We start from the raw sequence: 15,571 nt of genomic DNA on the forward strand, positions 1-15,571 counted from the left end.
ACCCCGAGTTCAAATCCAACTCCCATCATTTCTTGCATGTCTCTCTTAATTCTGACCTCATTTCCAGTCTCTCTATACCAGTGGTTCTCAAAGCACCCATCTCAGGGCACCTCTAATGCAGTGGTTTTCAACCCTTTTCATATCAAGGTCCATTATTTATTTGGCATTTGAACCACGGAACGACCGTTTGATGAGATTTAGACTCTCAGATACAAAACGTAGAACATTTTGTTATCGTTGGATAAGATTTTGTCCACACTTCCATATGCTGTATTGATGTTGGCACCATAGGAGAGATACTAACATATACTAACACAATTATTTAATTAAGTCATGCAGATGTTTAACAATAATAATTTAACTCTTGAGAGCGTATGGTTTCATTTTACACTCTCAAGATCTAATAAGGGTCCATTTGGTTACCAACTCTCCATCATTTAGCTGGGGACCACCTGGAACTCCCTCAAGGACCACTGTTGGTCCCCGGACCACTGGTTGAGAAGCACTGCTCTAATGTATTCATCCACGGCACCCCTGCATTTTTTTGACATTTGACAACTTTTGGTGTGGGGTAGCAGCGCCATTCCAGCTGAAGTCATACATCATAAATAGTGGTGCTCCGATCAGGTGTTTTGGGTCCGATCTCGATCACCAATTATTTTACAGATCTTGTAGTTTATTTAAATTCCTTTGTTGTATTTATTTAGTTATTAAAAACGTTCAGGGTATTCCTGGGCATGTCACAAAGCTGCAAAGCAATACTATACTATATCTTATTGACTCTTAAACCACAACTCGGTCATAAAAGATCTGTTTTCCGGATCCGGTAAATTGCAGATCACCATTTAGAGTGAAAATCTGAATATTTAAATCGGTGGGCGGTCAATCGGAGCACCTATATAATTATAAAGCCTGACTTTTCGCCGTTTTGCTGCTCCTGCCTCAGAAACAGCCTTGAACAATCATTGAATCTTCTTGCACACAGCTTCCTTCCCACACAAGGTTTGCACAGCACACACTTTGGCCTCACTTGTTGCAAGTGTATATTTACTTTAATCTTTTACTACCATGGATGCGTTTTCGAGTCAATTGGTACTTGGTTCACATGGCCATGGACGCGTCAATTTTTTATATATATTTTTTTCACACAGAACCAGAGATAACGCGATCCGAAGATTTACTGCTTCAGTGGTTAACTTATTACTTTAAAATGCTGTATCTCGGCTCCTGTGTATTTTTGGTCAAGACATGCTATTTTCAAAGGCAGACAACAAATGTCAACGAGGTCGCGATGACCTAGTTGACATTTGTGAAACCCTCAATGATTAGCAACCATCAGGGGATCGATCATACTGGAGATAAATATTCTGTGACTACTTGAAAAAGGTCATAAAAGACAAAAATCGCTGGCAAGGGTGAGTTTATTAATGTATATACTCTGGCAGTTAAAGAGTTAAGTGTGTGGGGATGTGAAAAGACAACTTAAGTTTTACTGACAAAAAACACTTGAAATTATTAGATGACTCAAAATGTTCAATCATGAAACTACTGCACCATTAGAAACATCCAGGCTACTTACAGTACCCTCTGTAATGTCTGAATGAAAATGAAATTCATATTTCATTGCCGTCAGGCAGAAACCTTGCATCTCCACATAAATGCCTTACTTTGTCGAACAAGAGTGCTGCACGAAAGTAGCGGAGATAGCCGATCTACAAGCTCATAACGCACTTATTTGTGACATGTTGTTGTGACCTTGTAGATCGGCTATCTTTGAACATTTTTATTTAAGTTTTTTTTTTAGGGTTTTATATTGAACCAATGAAAAGTAACGCCAATAGCTTGTGACTATATTGGATCCATTGGAACACAGGTTCTTCATTTGGTTTGTCCAGCGGTTTTGGACACAATAAGCAACCAGGTCTATGAAAACAAGCTCAAAAGAAGCGAAAGCGAATTTCAAGCGTGTAGAGAGCTTGAAAATCTGCTATTTGTTTTTTTAAATCTTGAAAGTGAAAAATGTAAAATATTTTTGAAAAATGTTTAACAACACAAAACTGGTACGGGGGTTTCTGGCACAAAATCTTTTCAGATGGGCATAGGTGGACAATTGCATATTCATTTGGGGGTCCTTGACACATGTTTGAGAACCCTTTAAACAACATTAGACAAGCAGCCCAAAAAACTGCATCTGACATGTAATTACTGTAATTAGTGGAGTGTAGTGTATTTGCATACCTGATGTCCTCTCATCCTCTGGAAGTGGCCGAGGGTGTCACTGATGGTGTAGACGCGCACGTGTCCCATGTGCAGACGGCCCGACGGGTACGGGAACATGGAGAGGACATAAAACTTCTTCTTGCCAGAGCCCTGGGAAAAGCAGAGGTGTTGTCAGTGGGGAATGTTGAACGGAATGTTGAGCCTCTACCATGTCCTCCCGGTGGGGGCTCCTCACTGTGAGGTGAGCCAGTAGAATGGTACAAACAGCAGTGGCAAGCAGTGGGAGGAATTCATTGGAATTAAACAATGAAATTGGGAGAAAAAAGGGGCTAAAAAAGTATTGGCTACCAAAAAATAAATAAAGTACAAAGAGCTTTTCATAGTACAAAGAAACAAAACAGCCATGTTCTTTTCTCTTTATTATTAACTGATGTTAATAAAGAAGATATGTTGCTATATCACTGGTGCTCATACTTTTTCATGTCAAGGACCCCCAACATTATATGAATTTGGCCACGGACCCCCCCCCCCCCCCCCCCACCAGAAGCAAATATTTCATATGTTTGCTTTAAAAAAATGTATATATATTCAAAGATTTGCACAAATGTTCACGATTAAAAAAAAATTGATCTACAAGCTCATAGTGTGGCACTCGGTGCCACACTATGAGCCTGTATATCTGCTATTTTTGAATAGCCAAAGAAATCTAAAATGATACTTTCCCGGTCTTGATAGGTTAAAACAACGAATGATCAGTGGCTAGTCGTGCAAATGACATTTTCAGCCACCAGAGCATTAGGCTGGTGATAACATCCAGAGCAACCCGATCGCCAGAGGAAACGTTGTCATTGAACGTTTTTCAAATTCCGTGTATAGACAACTGGAAAACCTGAAAATCCGTGCATAGCCGCCTCGCATCTCCCCCATTGTGACTAAACCATTTCGGAGGCGTGCAGTCTCAAGGGAACTGTCGCCACGTAAGGGACCACCGAGTGAGCTAAAGCGTGCGAGTTGCCGTCCCGAACATTGCGACGTCCCCTTGAGCCTACTCAGCGCCGTTTGAGTTACGTACCGATAGGCACAGAATCGTAAATTTTGTTGTGGGGACTGCTCTGCTTCCGGGTTTTTCCGGGTTGCAACTGGTTACGCCCACCGTGGGACTCGCCGTACATATGCACGGATTTTCTGGGTTTCTAGGCGAAGTATGCACGGAATGACGTGCACTGGATCCTTGCAATGTATAATAAATTCTTGGAGATCAGGCTGTCCAGAGAGTCCCTGGCCATCTTCAGTCAGACTAATGAATTATTCACAGTGTATTTTGTAGAGAAATAAGACTATAGAGACATACCGGATTCATCTGAATGAATCAAGACAGGTCAAGAGATCTCTGAATAACTTATGGTGTCAGTAGCAGTGAATAAAAACATGACATAGTCTGAATTACCTCTTTAACCCATTAAAATCTGGGAAAGCATCTGTGTCATTAGGATTTGAGAACAGTGGTTCTCAAAAAATAGCAGATGTACGTCTGCTATTTTTTTTTATTCTTGAAAAATATCGAAAATGTTTGGATACAAACACAAATCTTATTTTCTGGGGGTGTCAGTGGCTCAAAACATTTTCAGATGGGGGTCCGCAGTCATTCAAGGCGAACTGTTAACCCATTAAGACCTGAAGCCGATTCTACTAATGTCTTCTAAATCCCAACAGTATTCTGAAAAACGTATGTTTCTATATCAGCGGTGCTCAAACTTTTCCATGTCAAGGACCCACAAAATGATATGTATTTGGCCACCGACACCCATCTCAAAATATTGTGTTCAAGGGACCCCCAGAAGCAAAGATTTGAGTTAAAAATGTTTGCTTTAAAAATATACATATATTCAAAGATTTGCACACATTTTCAAGATTTTAAAAAAATAGCAGATCTACAAGCTCGTAGCGCGGCACTCGGTGCGTGATGATGCGTTCCAGGTCTTAATGGGTTAACCTGTGCTCAATCACACGACACACGGTGTGTTTATAAAAACACACCACTAAATGCAAGGTCATATTCTGAGGTGTGATGTTCACAACCCAGCAGGGCTGGGGGCGATATGACTTCAAATCAATATCACAGCTAGGCTTAGCAGGCTTATGCAAAGGCCAAATGTAATTTAGAAAGCTTGTTATGTAGACAGATGGCAGGTCATTGTTAACCTGGCATATGGTGTGTATTGTTCAATGTACAGATTATAGATTTTTTGGATATTCTACTGTTAGACTGATGATAGGTTCTTGGTTTACCTATGATCCTAGATTACTATGTCTCTGCATTTGATGTATTACCTTGTATTGTCCTTGCTTACTGTAAATCGCTCTGGATTAAGAGCATCTGCTAAATGCCTAAATTGTAAATTTCAAACTTTTGCCTCAATTACGATTAATGAAAGATATTTTTTTACAAAATATAGTGAAAATAGCTGGTAGACAAGCTCACAACGCGATGCGACAAGTTGTGGGCTTGTAGATCGGCTATTTTCAAATTGTTCCAATTTCAATCAAAATCAAAAAGCCAATAATTTGATGACCGGCAGCAAGATGCTAATGTCTCCGGTAGGAGACTCAAAGTGTCTCCATTGTGTCTCCTACTAGAGACTCCGCCGGTCATCAAATTATTGGCTTAGGAATGCGACATAAACAAAAACATCTCCATGAATTTAAGGCTTCAGTATCCGGCTAAATAAAGTGGATATTTGATTGCAACCTTTGTTTCCTGGTGGTTTGTGGCTCCAGTTTGAACTTTAAATCCTAGCATGGGGTGTGTAATTGATAGAAAATACGTTTTTTGTTTTGGTGAACTAGTCCTTTAATTGCCCACTGTCACCACAGTCACATCCCACCAGCAGAAGACACACGCTCTCAGCAGCCATACATGACTATACAAATCTTCAACCACAAATCTTTCAATGAATTAATCAGTTAATTAATTAGGAGCAAGGATGTCATGAATGTCCCTGATTAACGTCAGCATCTTCAGGTAATTGCATTCAGGGATGACAGACACATGTCAGATAATTATGCTGCACAACCCAGTGTGCGCTTCGTTTGATGTCATGAACATTTTTTTCGTAAATTAGTGACCAACTTCGTCATACGAGAGAGTTTCGCAAAAGTAGCAAATCACTATTTTAGATCTGCTGTTTTTGATTTTTTTTTAAAGTTGTTAAGTCTGTGGGTTTTATAAATATTTAGCCAATTAAACATATTAATAAGAGCTTGTGACTAAATATTAACTACTGTACATTGAATCCATTGGAACACAGGTTCCTTTTTCCATTTCCTGATAAGTAGAAGCACTTTTGGACTTACAAGGTTTCCTTACAAGGCCCAGTCTTGGTAACGACTGGAGGGATAATTGGAAAGGATGCTTAATGGCACCAAATTAAATTTAGAAGGAAAATAAGGCTACGGGTGCAACCCAATAAATATTCATCCTGTCAAAACAGACACCTTCAATAAAGACAGTAGTCTCTCTCTGCAGTCAATTATTTTCTCCACTAATGCATAAGACAAGAGGCTGGCTTATTTATTTTTTTTGGGTGCAAACACAGTTAACAGAACACATGCAGCGATAATAAGCCACTCTGTCGGACAGTAAATCTGTCCACAATGTTCAAGTGCAAACCGAGAGCTAGTCGCAGCTTATCGCAAATGACAGTATGCGTTTGTTCCCTTACAAGGAAAAATGTTCCAAGGCTGTGTCTGAAAGCAGTGGACCCCATGATTCTGGGGGGGTCCCCAGATGACAGTGAAGTGAAAATTGAAGGACTTTTAAGACCTTTTAAGACCTTTAAAATAAAAATAAAAAAAAGACCATTACTGCATCAAAAAACTATAATAACAAAGAGGCAATCATTTTTTTAATAGCCGATCTACAAGCTCACAACGCCTCGCAACAGATATTTTCAAAAATGTTATCAGTGGAACCGAGTCAAACTAAATGTAATGCCTCAGCTCCTACAATTCCAGGTGCTTATCAGGTTGGGGGGTCCATGACAATATCACTGCGGGGGATAGGGCAATTTTTTTTTTGCAATGGCAGATTCGTCTGGAACCAGGCTAGGGGGTCCCCAGTTCAAATGTAAGCACTCATATAATGGCCCAATGTCTGTCTATTCACTCTGTGTCAGTGTCTCACTGGATCCGCTGGCTGTAGACAGTTCAGAAACCTGCCTACCAGTGAGTGACATCACTGGTGGGCATTCCAAGCTAACAGAAACTACGTCTTTCAGACCCCCAGGGGGTGGTCCCCAGCAAAATGAGTTAGTACAGCATCACAATCACTTTAACCACTTCATCCATTTATATGTTGGCTTTTCAAAAAATAGCAGATCTACAAGCTCGCACATCTGTTATTTCTGAATTTTTTTTGACAAATCTCGAAAATGTTTGGAAGATTTAGATTTAGATTTTTACATTAACCCATTAAGACCTGGAACGCATCTGTGTCACTTTTTGATTTGAGCTAAAAAGCATTATTTTACACTTTGGGCTATTCAAAAATAGCAGATATACAAGCTCGTAGCGCGGCACCGAGTGCCGCGCTACGAGCTTGTAGATCTGCTATTTTTTAAAAATCGTGAAAATGTGTGCAAATCTTTGAATATATATTGTTTTAAAGCGAACATTTTTAACTCGAATCTTTACTTCTGGGGGTCCCTGGAACAAACATTTTGAGATGGGGGTTGGCGGCACAATACATATAAATTTGGGGGTCCTTGACAAAAAAAAAAAGGTTACAAACAAACGAACAAGCGCTGGTTGTAATGTAACGGCCGGTCACCTCCTCCTGTGCGTCCCTCCTCCACTGCTCCATGATGCGGGGGTGCCACCACTGTTCCACCTTGCGCCGGTTCTCTGCCCGGTAGTCCTTCTCCCAGACCCCCGTCTCACTGAACAGGGTGCGCCGGCCGCAGCCGGGGGGGAGGAGGTGGTACCGGAGGAGGAGGAGGAGGGGGGGACCCCCGGGGCGACCCAAACGGGCCAGCGGGCCACACAGTGATGCCGGCATGGTTCCGTCACCTAGGTAACAACGCGAGGGATGAGGGAGAGCACAGTCAGTGACATAATGAGAAAAGTAGGTCAGTGAGACAGAGTGTGTGTGTGTGTGTGTGTGTGTGTGTGTGTGTGTGTGTGTGTGTGTGTGTGTGTGTGTGTGTGTGTGTGTGTGTGTGTGTGTGTGTGTGTGTGTGTCAAGGCTGGTGGAAGAAGTGTAGGTCGTTATGATGGCTTATGTTGACATGTAAGAGAATCAAACAAATGGATTATAAGTATTAATTCTGGTATAATAAGCCATTTTCCAAAATTGCTAAAATGTCAACAATTAAGGATGGGACGATATGAAAATAACATGTCACGATTAGTGCGATTAACGATAATCAAACGTTAACCACTTTCTTTAACGCCAAAAACGTTAACCACTTGAACTTTCGCCAAAAACAGCAAAGCTTGTAGATCTGATATTTTTGGCGAAACAATTTGAGTAGAGTATTTACTATTTACAGGTCTGTTTTATCAAGTACAGAGGGTCTAAGTGGTACTGAATTTGCAGCTCAACAAAAATTCATCCTATTGTATGACGGAGGACAATTTCACCATAAATTAAAATCTCTGCGATACGATTATTGTGAGTTTTTTTTACGATAACTGATAATAACGATTAACGTCCCATCCCTAGTAGACGCTCTGAGCGCTATGAGCTTGTAGATCTGAAATGTTTTGATAAGAGTCAATTTGCACCCTCTATGAGTTAAAGGAAGACTCCGTGTACTTTTCACTCCCTCCTGTGGCTGTTAGATTTCTGCAGCCCTTCCTTCCGGGCCAATCCACCGTTATTAGCTCAGCGGACCGAACAGCACATTACCTACCATACATCGTCAGTTAGAAAGTGTCTTTATACATACACTTTATAACTGACTATGTATGGTACTTATAATACTTAAAATAAGGTATTATATAAACCTTATCATAATTATAAACATGTAATAACGAGTGTTATAAGTGCATAATAATGCATTATAAACGCGATTATAATGCATTATAGACCTGACCTTTAAGTTAAGTGTTACCGGGGACTTCAACGAGTGTCAAAATAAGGAGCTGTAATATATAACGAGTTGAAAATCTTTACAGTGGAATCAAATGGGGTTTGGACTACTTATACAGGCTTCCATGGAAGCCCATTTCCGCGGATTCTGTAAGTCATTATAATGAGAAATGTTCTCAAAATAATAATGACTCAGTATCTCACAATAACGAGAAACTTGATGAAGTCATTATGTTGATACGGATCTATCTGGAGGAAATGGACTTCCATAGGAGGCTTTACTTCAATTTGCATGTTTCTGTACTCAGGCTGAAGGTCAGAATGTGAGTGGGTGCAACACTTAATGTAGCGAACCGATTATGATTAGAATGATTAATCGATTATAATAAAAATAATTGATTTGGGGGGGAGAAGTGTACAGTACGTCGTCTCTGTCGGGTGGAAACCTCATACAGTATGTATTGTACTATGTACTGTATGTCTAAAACGGTTACTTTTCAGGATTCAAATTCAAAAGCGTCGAAACTTAAGTAGCAGATCCACAACAAGCTCGTTTCGAGCTTGTTGTGTATCTGCTACTTTTGATGCTTTTGTGTGACACTGATCAGGTAGGGCAGTGGTTCTCAAACTCTTTCATGTCAAGGACCGCCCAAATTGACACTTATTAGCCCGCGGACCCCCATTTGAAAAGAAATGCCAGGGACCCCCATAATAACAGAAGATTTTTACGGCTCTAGCAGTGATTCTCAACCATTTTAATTTCAAGGACCCCCAGTTTCACATGCATTAGGCTACGGACCCCCATTTAATGGCATTTCTATCTCTGGGACCCCAATTTATATTGTACAATCAGTGTTAATTTAACTCTGAGAGTGTACAAATGAAACCATTTGTACACTCTCAAAAGTTACAGACCCATAAGGGTCCATTTGGTTCATAACTATCCATCAATTAGCTGGGGAACCCCAGGAACTCCCTCAAGAACCCCTGGGGGTCCCCAGACCCCACTTTGAGAACCAATGAAGTATGGCATTCATCATCAGTTTTTCCGTCTGGAGACTACCGTCCAGGACAGGCTTCAGACGCGCCTCCTGCGGGAGACTTGGCTCAGATCTGAACCCATTTGATTTGGCGCTAGAAACCCTGTGGCGACCGCACCGCATGCCCTTGCTGATGACGACCCTAAGTAGGATTCGATTTTGAACCCACGACCTTTCGCATGAAAGCCATATGCACTAACCGTTACACTAGGGCATTAATTTACGGGAAAAAAACACAAAAAGTTAGAATATGGAGATAGGCGGTTTCTGCCCAACATTGACACTACTATAAATTCTTATCATTATAGTAGACAAAAATAGCAATAAAAAAAAGCTGTTCTACAAACTACAGAGAAGCGAGCTTGTAGATAGGCTACGACACTGTTGTACAATGGAGTATAAAACAGGGCTTAAGTGGTTAATCAGACAAATCAATTTAGTCAATTATTAGTCGATTATTCAAGTAATCGAAAAAGTCATCGATAGAATCATCACCAAAAGAAAGAAAATAATGAATGGTTGCAGCCCTACAGTTATATGTGAGCCTTATCAAGAGCAGGTAAAGCCAGTAAATTTGAGTCTCACTTTTACCAACACACACACACACACACACACACACACGAGCACATGCACAGTTACCAAGGCAACCCCGGATTTATACCATCTCTACATCCTTGGTAACAAGGGAAAGTTGCATAGACACTTCCACAGAAAACATCCATACAGTATGAGTTTAGAACTTTGGTTCTCAAACTAGGGAGACATTTGAGGGGGTCACTTGAGGAGAATGGTTTGATAACACTATGACAGTACAGTACCGTATATACAGTAACTATATATATTGTCTCTGTCGGGAGTAAAATGTCCAAAACTGTTCAGGATAATGGAAAAAGGTAGCCTGGTTCCAGACCATAGACCCCGCCCACTCTCTGAGTGAGCTCCTCTTGGTCTGGTGTCATAATGTCAGCCTGTGGCTTTTCACGATCGAAGGAAAATCTGTCAAATCAGAGTCGTAGGTGGGGGTGGTCTAACGACAAGCCAATCAGCGAATATCTGCTAAAACAAGCTGTGTGATGACGTCAGATGTAGGCGGATCCGTCGATCTCTTGTGATTGGTTTAGGGCAATTTCAATCCCCTCCCCCTGGTAATCGCGGACATTGCAGCCAATTTCAGACTGAAGCTCCACGCAGCTTCAGGCTGATAATCAGGCTAGGAAAAAGGTGCCCGTAGATCCAATGTAGTTGTTATTCAGTCATAATCTCTCGTTAATACTTTTCATTGGTTAAATGAAACCTGGCACAGACATACTTTCACAAAGAAGAAGCAAGAAGCAAAAATAGCGTTGTGATGCGACGTGTTGTGAGCTTATAGATCAGCTGTTTTTGCTCACTTCTGCACTTTATTGTGCTCCAAAGTAGGAACAATGGAGATACAAGGTTTATGCCCGACAGCAATGATATAAAATATCGTTGCTGTCAGGCGGAAACCTCTCATCTCTCATACTACATGCGTCAAACAAAAGCACCAAAAGTAGCAGATCTACAAACTCGAAACGTGGCCCAAAGTGTCACGTTTTATGCCTGTAGATCTGCTACTTTTGCTTTTTGAATTCGAATCCTGAAAAGTAACAGTTTTGGAAATATGAGGTGAGGTTTCCACCCGACAAAGATGATATTCTATCTGCCTGGGGACCATGACGTGAAAAGTCCAATGCCGATGCCAATGTTGGAGAGTCCTACACCAGATACACCAGTCCGAACACGACGTGTTGTTGTGAGCTTGTAGATCGGACAATTTTGAATAAACAAAGTCTAAAATAATTGCTAAGAGAAGAATTCAGTGAAGTTTAGTTAGTCTGTGTTGTGACTTTAACCCGTTAAGACCGGGAACGCATCAGTGTCATTTTTTTATTTGAGCTAAAAAGCATTATTTTACACTTTAGCTATTCAAAAATGGCAGATATACAAGCTCGTAGCGCGGCACCGAGTGCCGCGCTACAAGCTTGTAGATCTGCCATTTTTGAAAAATCGTGAAAATGTGTGAAAATCTTTGAATATATATATTATTTTAAAGCAAATATTTTTAACTCAAATTTTTGCTTCTGGGGGTCCCTGGAACTAATTATTTTGAGATGGGGGTTGGTGGCCAAACACATAATTTTGGGGGTCCTTGACATGAAAAGGTTTGAGCCCCACTGATATAGAAACATACGTTTTTCAGAAAACTGTTTTAGAATAATAACTGGATTTAGAAGACATTTGTAGAATCGGCTTAAGACCTCTTTCACTGTGCAATGCAAGTCAGTGAGGACACAGTTTTGGAATATCAATTCCTAATCAACGGAGCAACTAGCCTATTGAAGATATCTCACCAATATGTGGAGCTACATCAGGCCAGTGTAAAGCACACAACCCAAACGAACCTCTACCAAACTAAGTCATTCTGCTTTAACTGTTGGCCAGCAAGCTACCGTGTTGGGGAGGGAGAAGCTCCCATGGTGTCCAGCAGCCCACCTACTCCTCCTGGCGTATTTGTATTGCTTTATCACATCTCTCGAGGATAACTTAACCCATTAACACCGGGAAAGCAATCTGTCACTTTAGATTATAACCACTTTAACCATTATCTTATACTCTGGCTATTCAAAAATAGCAGCTATACAAGCTATGAGCTTGTAGATTTGTATTTTTTTGAAAAATCATGAAATTCTTTGCAAATCTTTGAATATATATATTCTTAAAGCGAATATTTGTTTTGTAACCCAAATAACTGATGTTGCTATAATCAATGGTTCTCAAACTTTTTCATGTCAAGGACCCCCCAAAATTATGTGTATTTGGCCACGGACCCCCATCTCAAAATATGTTGTTCCAGGGACCCCCCCAGAAGGAAAGATGAGTTAAAAATGTTTGCTTTAAAAAAACAAATATATATTCAAAGATTTGCACACATGTTCATTATTTTTCAAAAATAGCAGATCCACAAGCTCATAGCGCGGCAGCGCTATGAGCTTGTGGATCTGCTATTTTTGAATAACCAAAGTATAAAATAATGGTTAAAGTGGTTACAGAGATGCGTTCCCGGTTTTAATGGGTTAAAGCCCTCAGGAGGGCAACCAAAGCCTTTTTTTCCTCCCGCTAAAGGCTGAAGGAGCCATGATGCACTCAAGGTTGTTACCTCTCTGCCAAGAGGGCTGTCACGGTGAGAGTGGGCAGCACAATGACATGTTTCTATGGTTACTCGTGGGTTAGAGCTAAAAAACCTATAAATGTGCCCGCACTCCCCGGTAGTACCGATATTACAAACATCAAACTGTCTTCTAGCAGTTCATACTGTTTCTCTCATACTTTTTCAATGTCAAGTCAAGGACCCCCAAAGTGATATAATGTATTTAGGCCACGGCGGACCCCCATCTGAAAATATTTTGTGGCAGGGACCCCCCCCCCCCCCCACGGCAGATTTATGTAGCATGGGGGGAAATAGATGATCCACAAGCTCAAAACTCGTAACTCGTTTTGAGCTTGTAAATCTGCCATTTCCACTATTTTTTTATTATGACGATTATGCAAAATATTATTGCGATTATCTCAAATAATTGTAATTAGGCGATTATGTAATAATTGTGACAGGTGGACTCATGGTGGCACATTAATGTAAACATCTGCATACAGACAGACAGTATGGTGCTAACGTTCTAAACATCATGTCTACATACAGTACCTGCTACTACAGTACAAATGCCACCTGTGTATACGTACAGCATATATATACACCTATATCTTTTGGATTATTTGTTTTTCTCTTCTCTCCTGCTTTTACTCCACCTCTATCCACTCCCTTGTCTTGTTGAAAAGGGGTTCCAGGCGGTCCCCAGCGAAATTAGGAAAAGTTACCCATTTTATTTTTCGGCTATTCAAAAATAGCCAATCTACAAGCTTACAACACGTAGTGATGGCGACGTGTTGTAGCTTGTAGATCAGCTATTTTTGCCTTTTACAAATGTCAAATTTTGACACATCTTCTCTTATGGGGGTCCCTAGGGCACACGTTCTTTACAAATGGAGGTCGGTGACCAAATAAATATACATTTTGAAGTGAAAAATATTTGAGAACCACTGCTAGTAGAAGAATACAACAGTAAAATAACAATGGAATGCATTCTACCCCCATCCAAATACATAATGAATGTATGAAATGAATGTACTGTAATATCACAGCCATTCTAGCTAGAGCTATAACCCTGTTTATACTCCGCAGAAGTATGGTGTCGCTTGCCAAAAAACAGCTATAGTTACTACTATAGTCTGTATCTGGGTATTGTCTAGCTCTGGTCCATAGCGTCAGAAGGGTAACAGGATAGGTGGGCACTAGTAGGGACATCTGGGCACCTCGATGTAAAATTGGCTATGTTGTCCAAAATGTAAAAAGAAAATAGTAAAGTAAAGTATACATGATTAGAACATGCTTAAACATCTGACAATTAAGGTCCAATATTTCTACAATTGCAGCAAATTGCTACAAAACCTCTAGTCTATATCCAGTCATTTTGGGGCATAAACAAGAAGTTGGAAGGGTAAATATAAGTCTAGCTCTGGTCCATAGCATTAGAAGGAGTTCTATGGACCAGAGCTAGGTATTGGCCATGGTCTCTCAATCATCAAAATGTCCTGCTTTTCAACATAATAGAAAATGCCACAATTAAAACAATAATAATAATAGTTGTTTTCAGGGGTTGCATTATAGACGTTTATCAATCATGTTCAGGGGTCAACATCACCATGCTGGCTTGTGGTGGACAATTATTGTCACGGACATACAAGATCAGTGGACAAGATTACCAGAAACACAAAAAGAGATAGCCCTGAATGACACAACAGGTCTGTGACTCTGAGAGTGTACAAATGTACACTCTCAGAGTTATGAGGGTCCTTGCAAATAAAATATAAATACTAGGATTACTAGTGGACTCCTAATAATGTGCCATAGTGTCATAGTCAGTGTAATCAGTGTCATACATATTCTGAAGAAAACCTGGAGACTTGACATTCAGTTTTGAGTGTTATGATCAAAATAAGAACATTATAATGGTGTGAAGGAAATAGAACATCTAAAATAAGCCACGGACAAGGCCAAGTCTATGTGTGGACATATTGATGAACCCTGATCATGTTCTGTCCATCACTTGTCTACATGCACACACCAGTAACAGCAGAAAACATGGACAATGTGCACCTTCCTACCTCTAGACTGCCTGCCTAGTGCCTAGATATGTTCCAAACCTTCCCCTCAGGTCTTCTAGTGCTGACCTGCTCAAAGTGCCTACAATGACATATAAAAACACGGTGAAGCAGCATTCTGCTTGCTATTATTTTAATGTTGTTTTATGCTTTTGCTTTTCTTTTTTTGCTTTATTGTTAAATTATTTGTACTTTATCTGTAAAGCACTTGTGCTTTATTTTTGCTCTATAACGCACTTTGAGCTGCATTTTTCATGTCATGAAAGGTGCTTAAAAAAATCAAGTTTATTATTATTATTGTTGTTGTCTGAATTATTCAATCTGCCAATCGGTCGTCACGCGTGCGTGAATGTGCACGAATGGGCGTGCGTGTGTGCACGAACGTGCGCATTCATTTAAGAGGGTGGGGGGTTGGGGAAGTTGGGGGGCGGGGTGAAAATAACAGTCACCCTAATGTACAACTATTAAACTAGTTACAGATACAGACAGTCATATCATTCATAACAACATAACACAGACACAGTTGTACTTACACTATTAAGGATGACGTTTTATGTCCAGGACCCTGTAGTTCTTCTCTATGATGATACATTCATAATTATATCCATAATTCCTTCATAAATCCACACATCCAGCCATGAAATGCGTTATAAATGACCGGCTTCTCCTCTCACCGCTCTGCCATGGGCGCCGCCATGTTGTTTTTGAAAAACAAACCTTTATGGACACAAGTGTCCTTGTCAAAAACAATGCGTTCAAAGTTCAAACCACGCCCCGTTTAGACAGAGCTGTAGTCAGTGGTGGAATATTAAGTACTCACATTTTTTACTTAAGTAAAAGTATCAATACTGGAATGTAGAAATACTCTGTTACAAGAAAAAGTCCGGAATTCTAAATTTACTTGAGTAAAAGTACAAAAGTATTGGTATCAAAATGTACATAAAGTACCAAAAGTAAAAGTACTCATTATGCAGAATGTCAC

The 15,571-nt window shown here is 40.3% G+C and overlaps 1 protein-coding gene across 1 annotated transcript in view; it reads right to left on the reverse strand.

The window, feature by feature from the left end:
• lars2 (leucyl-tRNA synthetase 2, mitochondrial) overlaps positions 1–15,277 on the reverse strand; it is a 106,054-nt gene extending 90,777 nt beyond the window's left edge. The window contains exons 1-3 of the mRNA XM_080426130.1: positions 15,123–15,277; positions 7,049–7,287; positions 2,239–2,370 (exon numbers count right to left, since the gene is read on the reverse strand). Of these exons, the coding sequence (XP_080282256.1) occupies positions 2,239–2,370; positions 7,049–7,276 (360 nt within the window). The 5' untranslated portion in view covers positions 7,277–7,287; positions 15,123–15,277. The remainder of the gene's footprint in view (positions 1–2,238; positions 2,371–7,048; positions 7,288–15,122) is intronic.
• Positions 15,278–15,571: the final 294 nt, after the last annotated feature.

Source organism: Gymnoscopelus braueri (assembly GCF_963280865.1).
Source record: "Gymnoscopelus braueri genome assembly, chromosome: 4".
NCBI lineage: Eukaryota > Metazoa > Chordata > Actinopteri > Myctophiformes > Myctophidae > Gymnoscopelus > Gymnoscopelus braueri.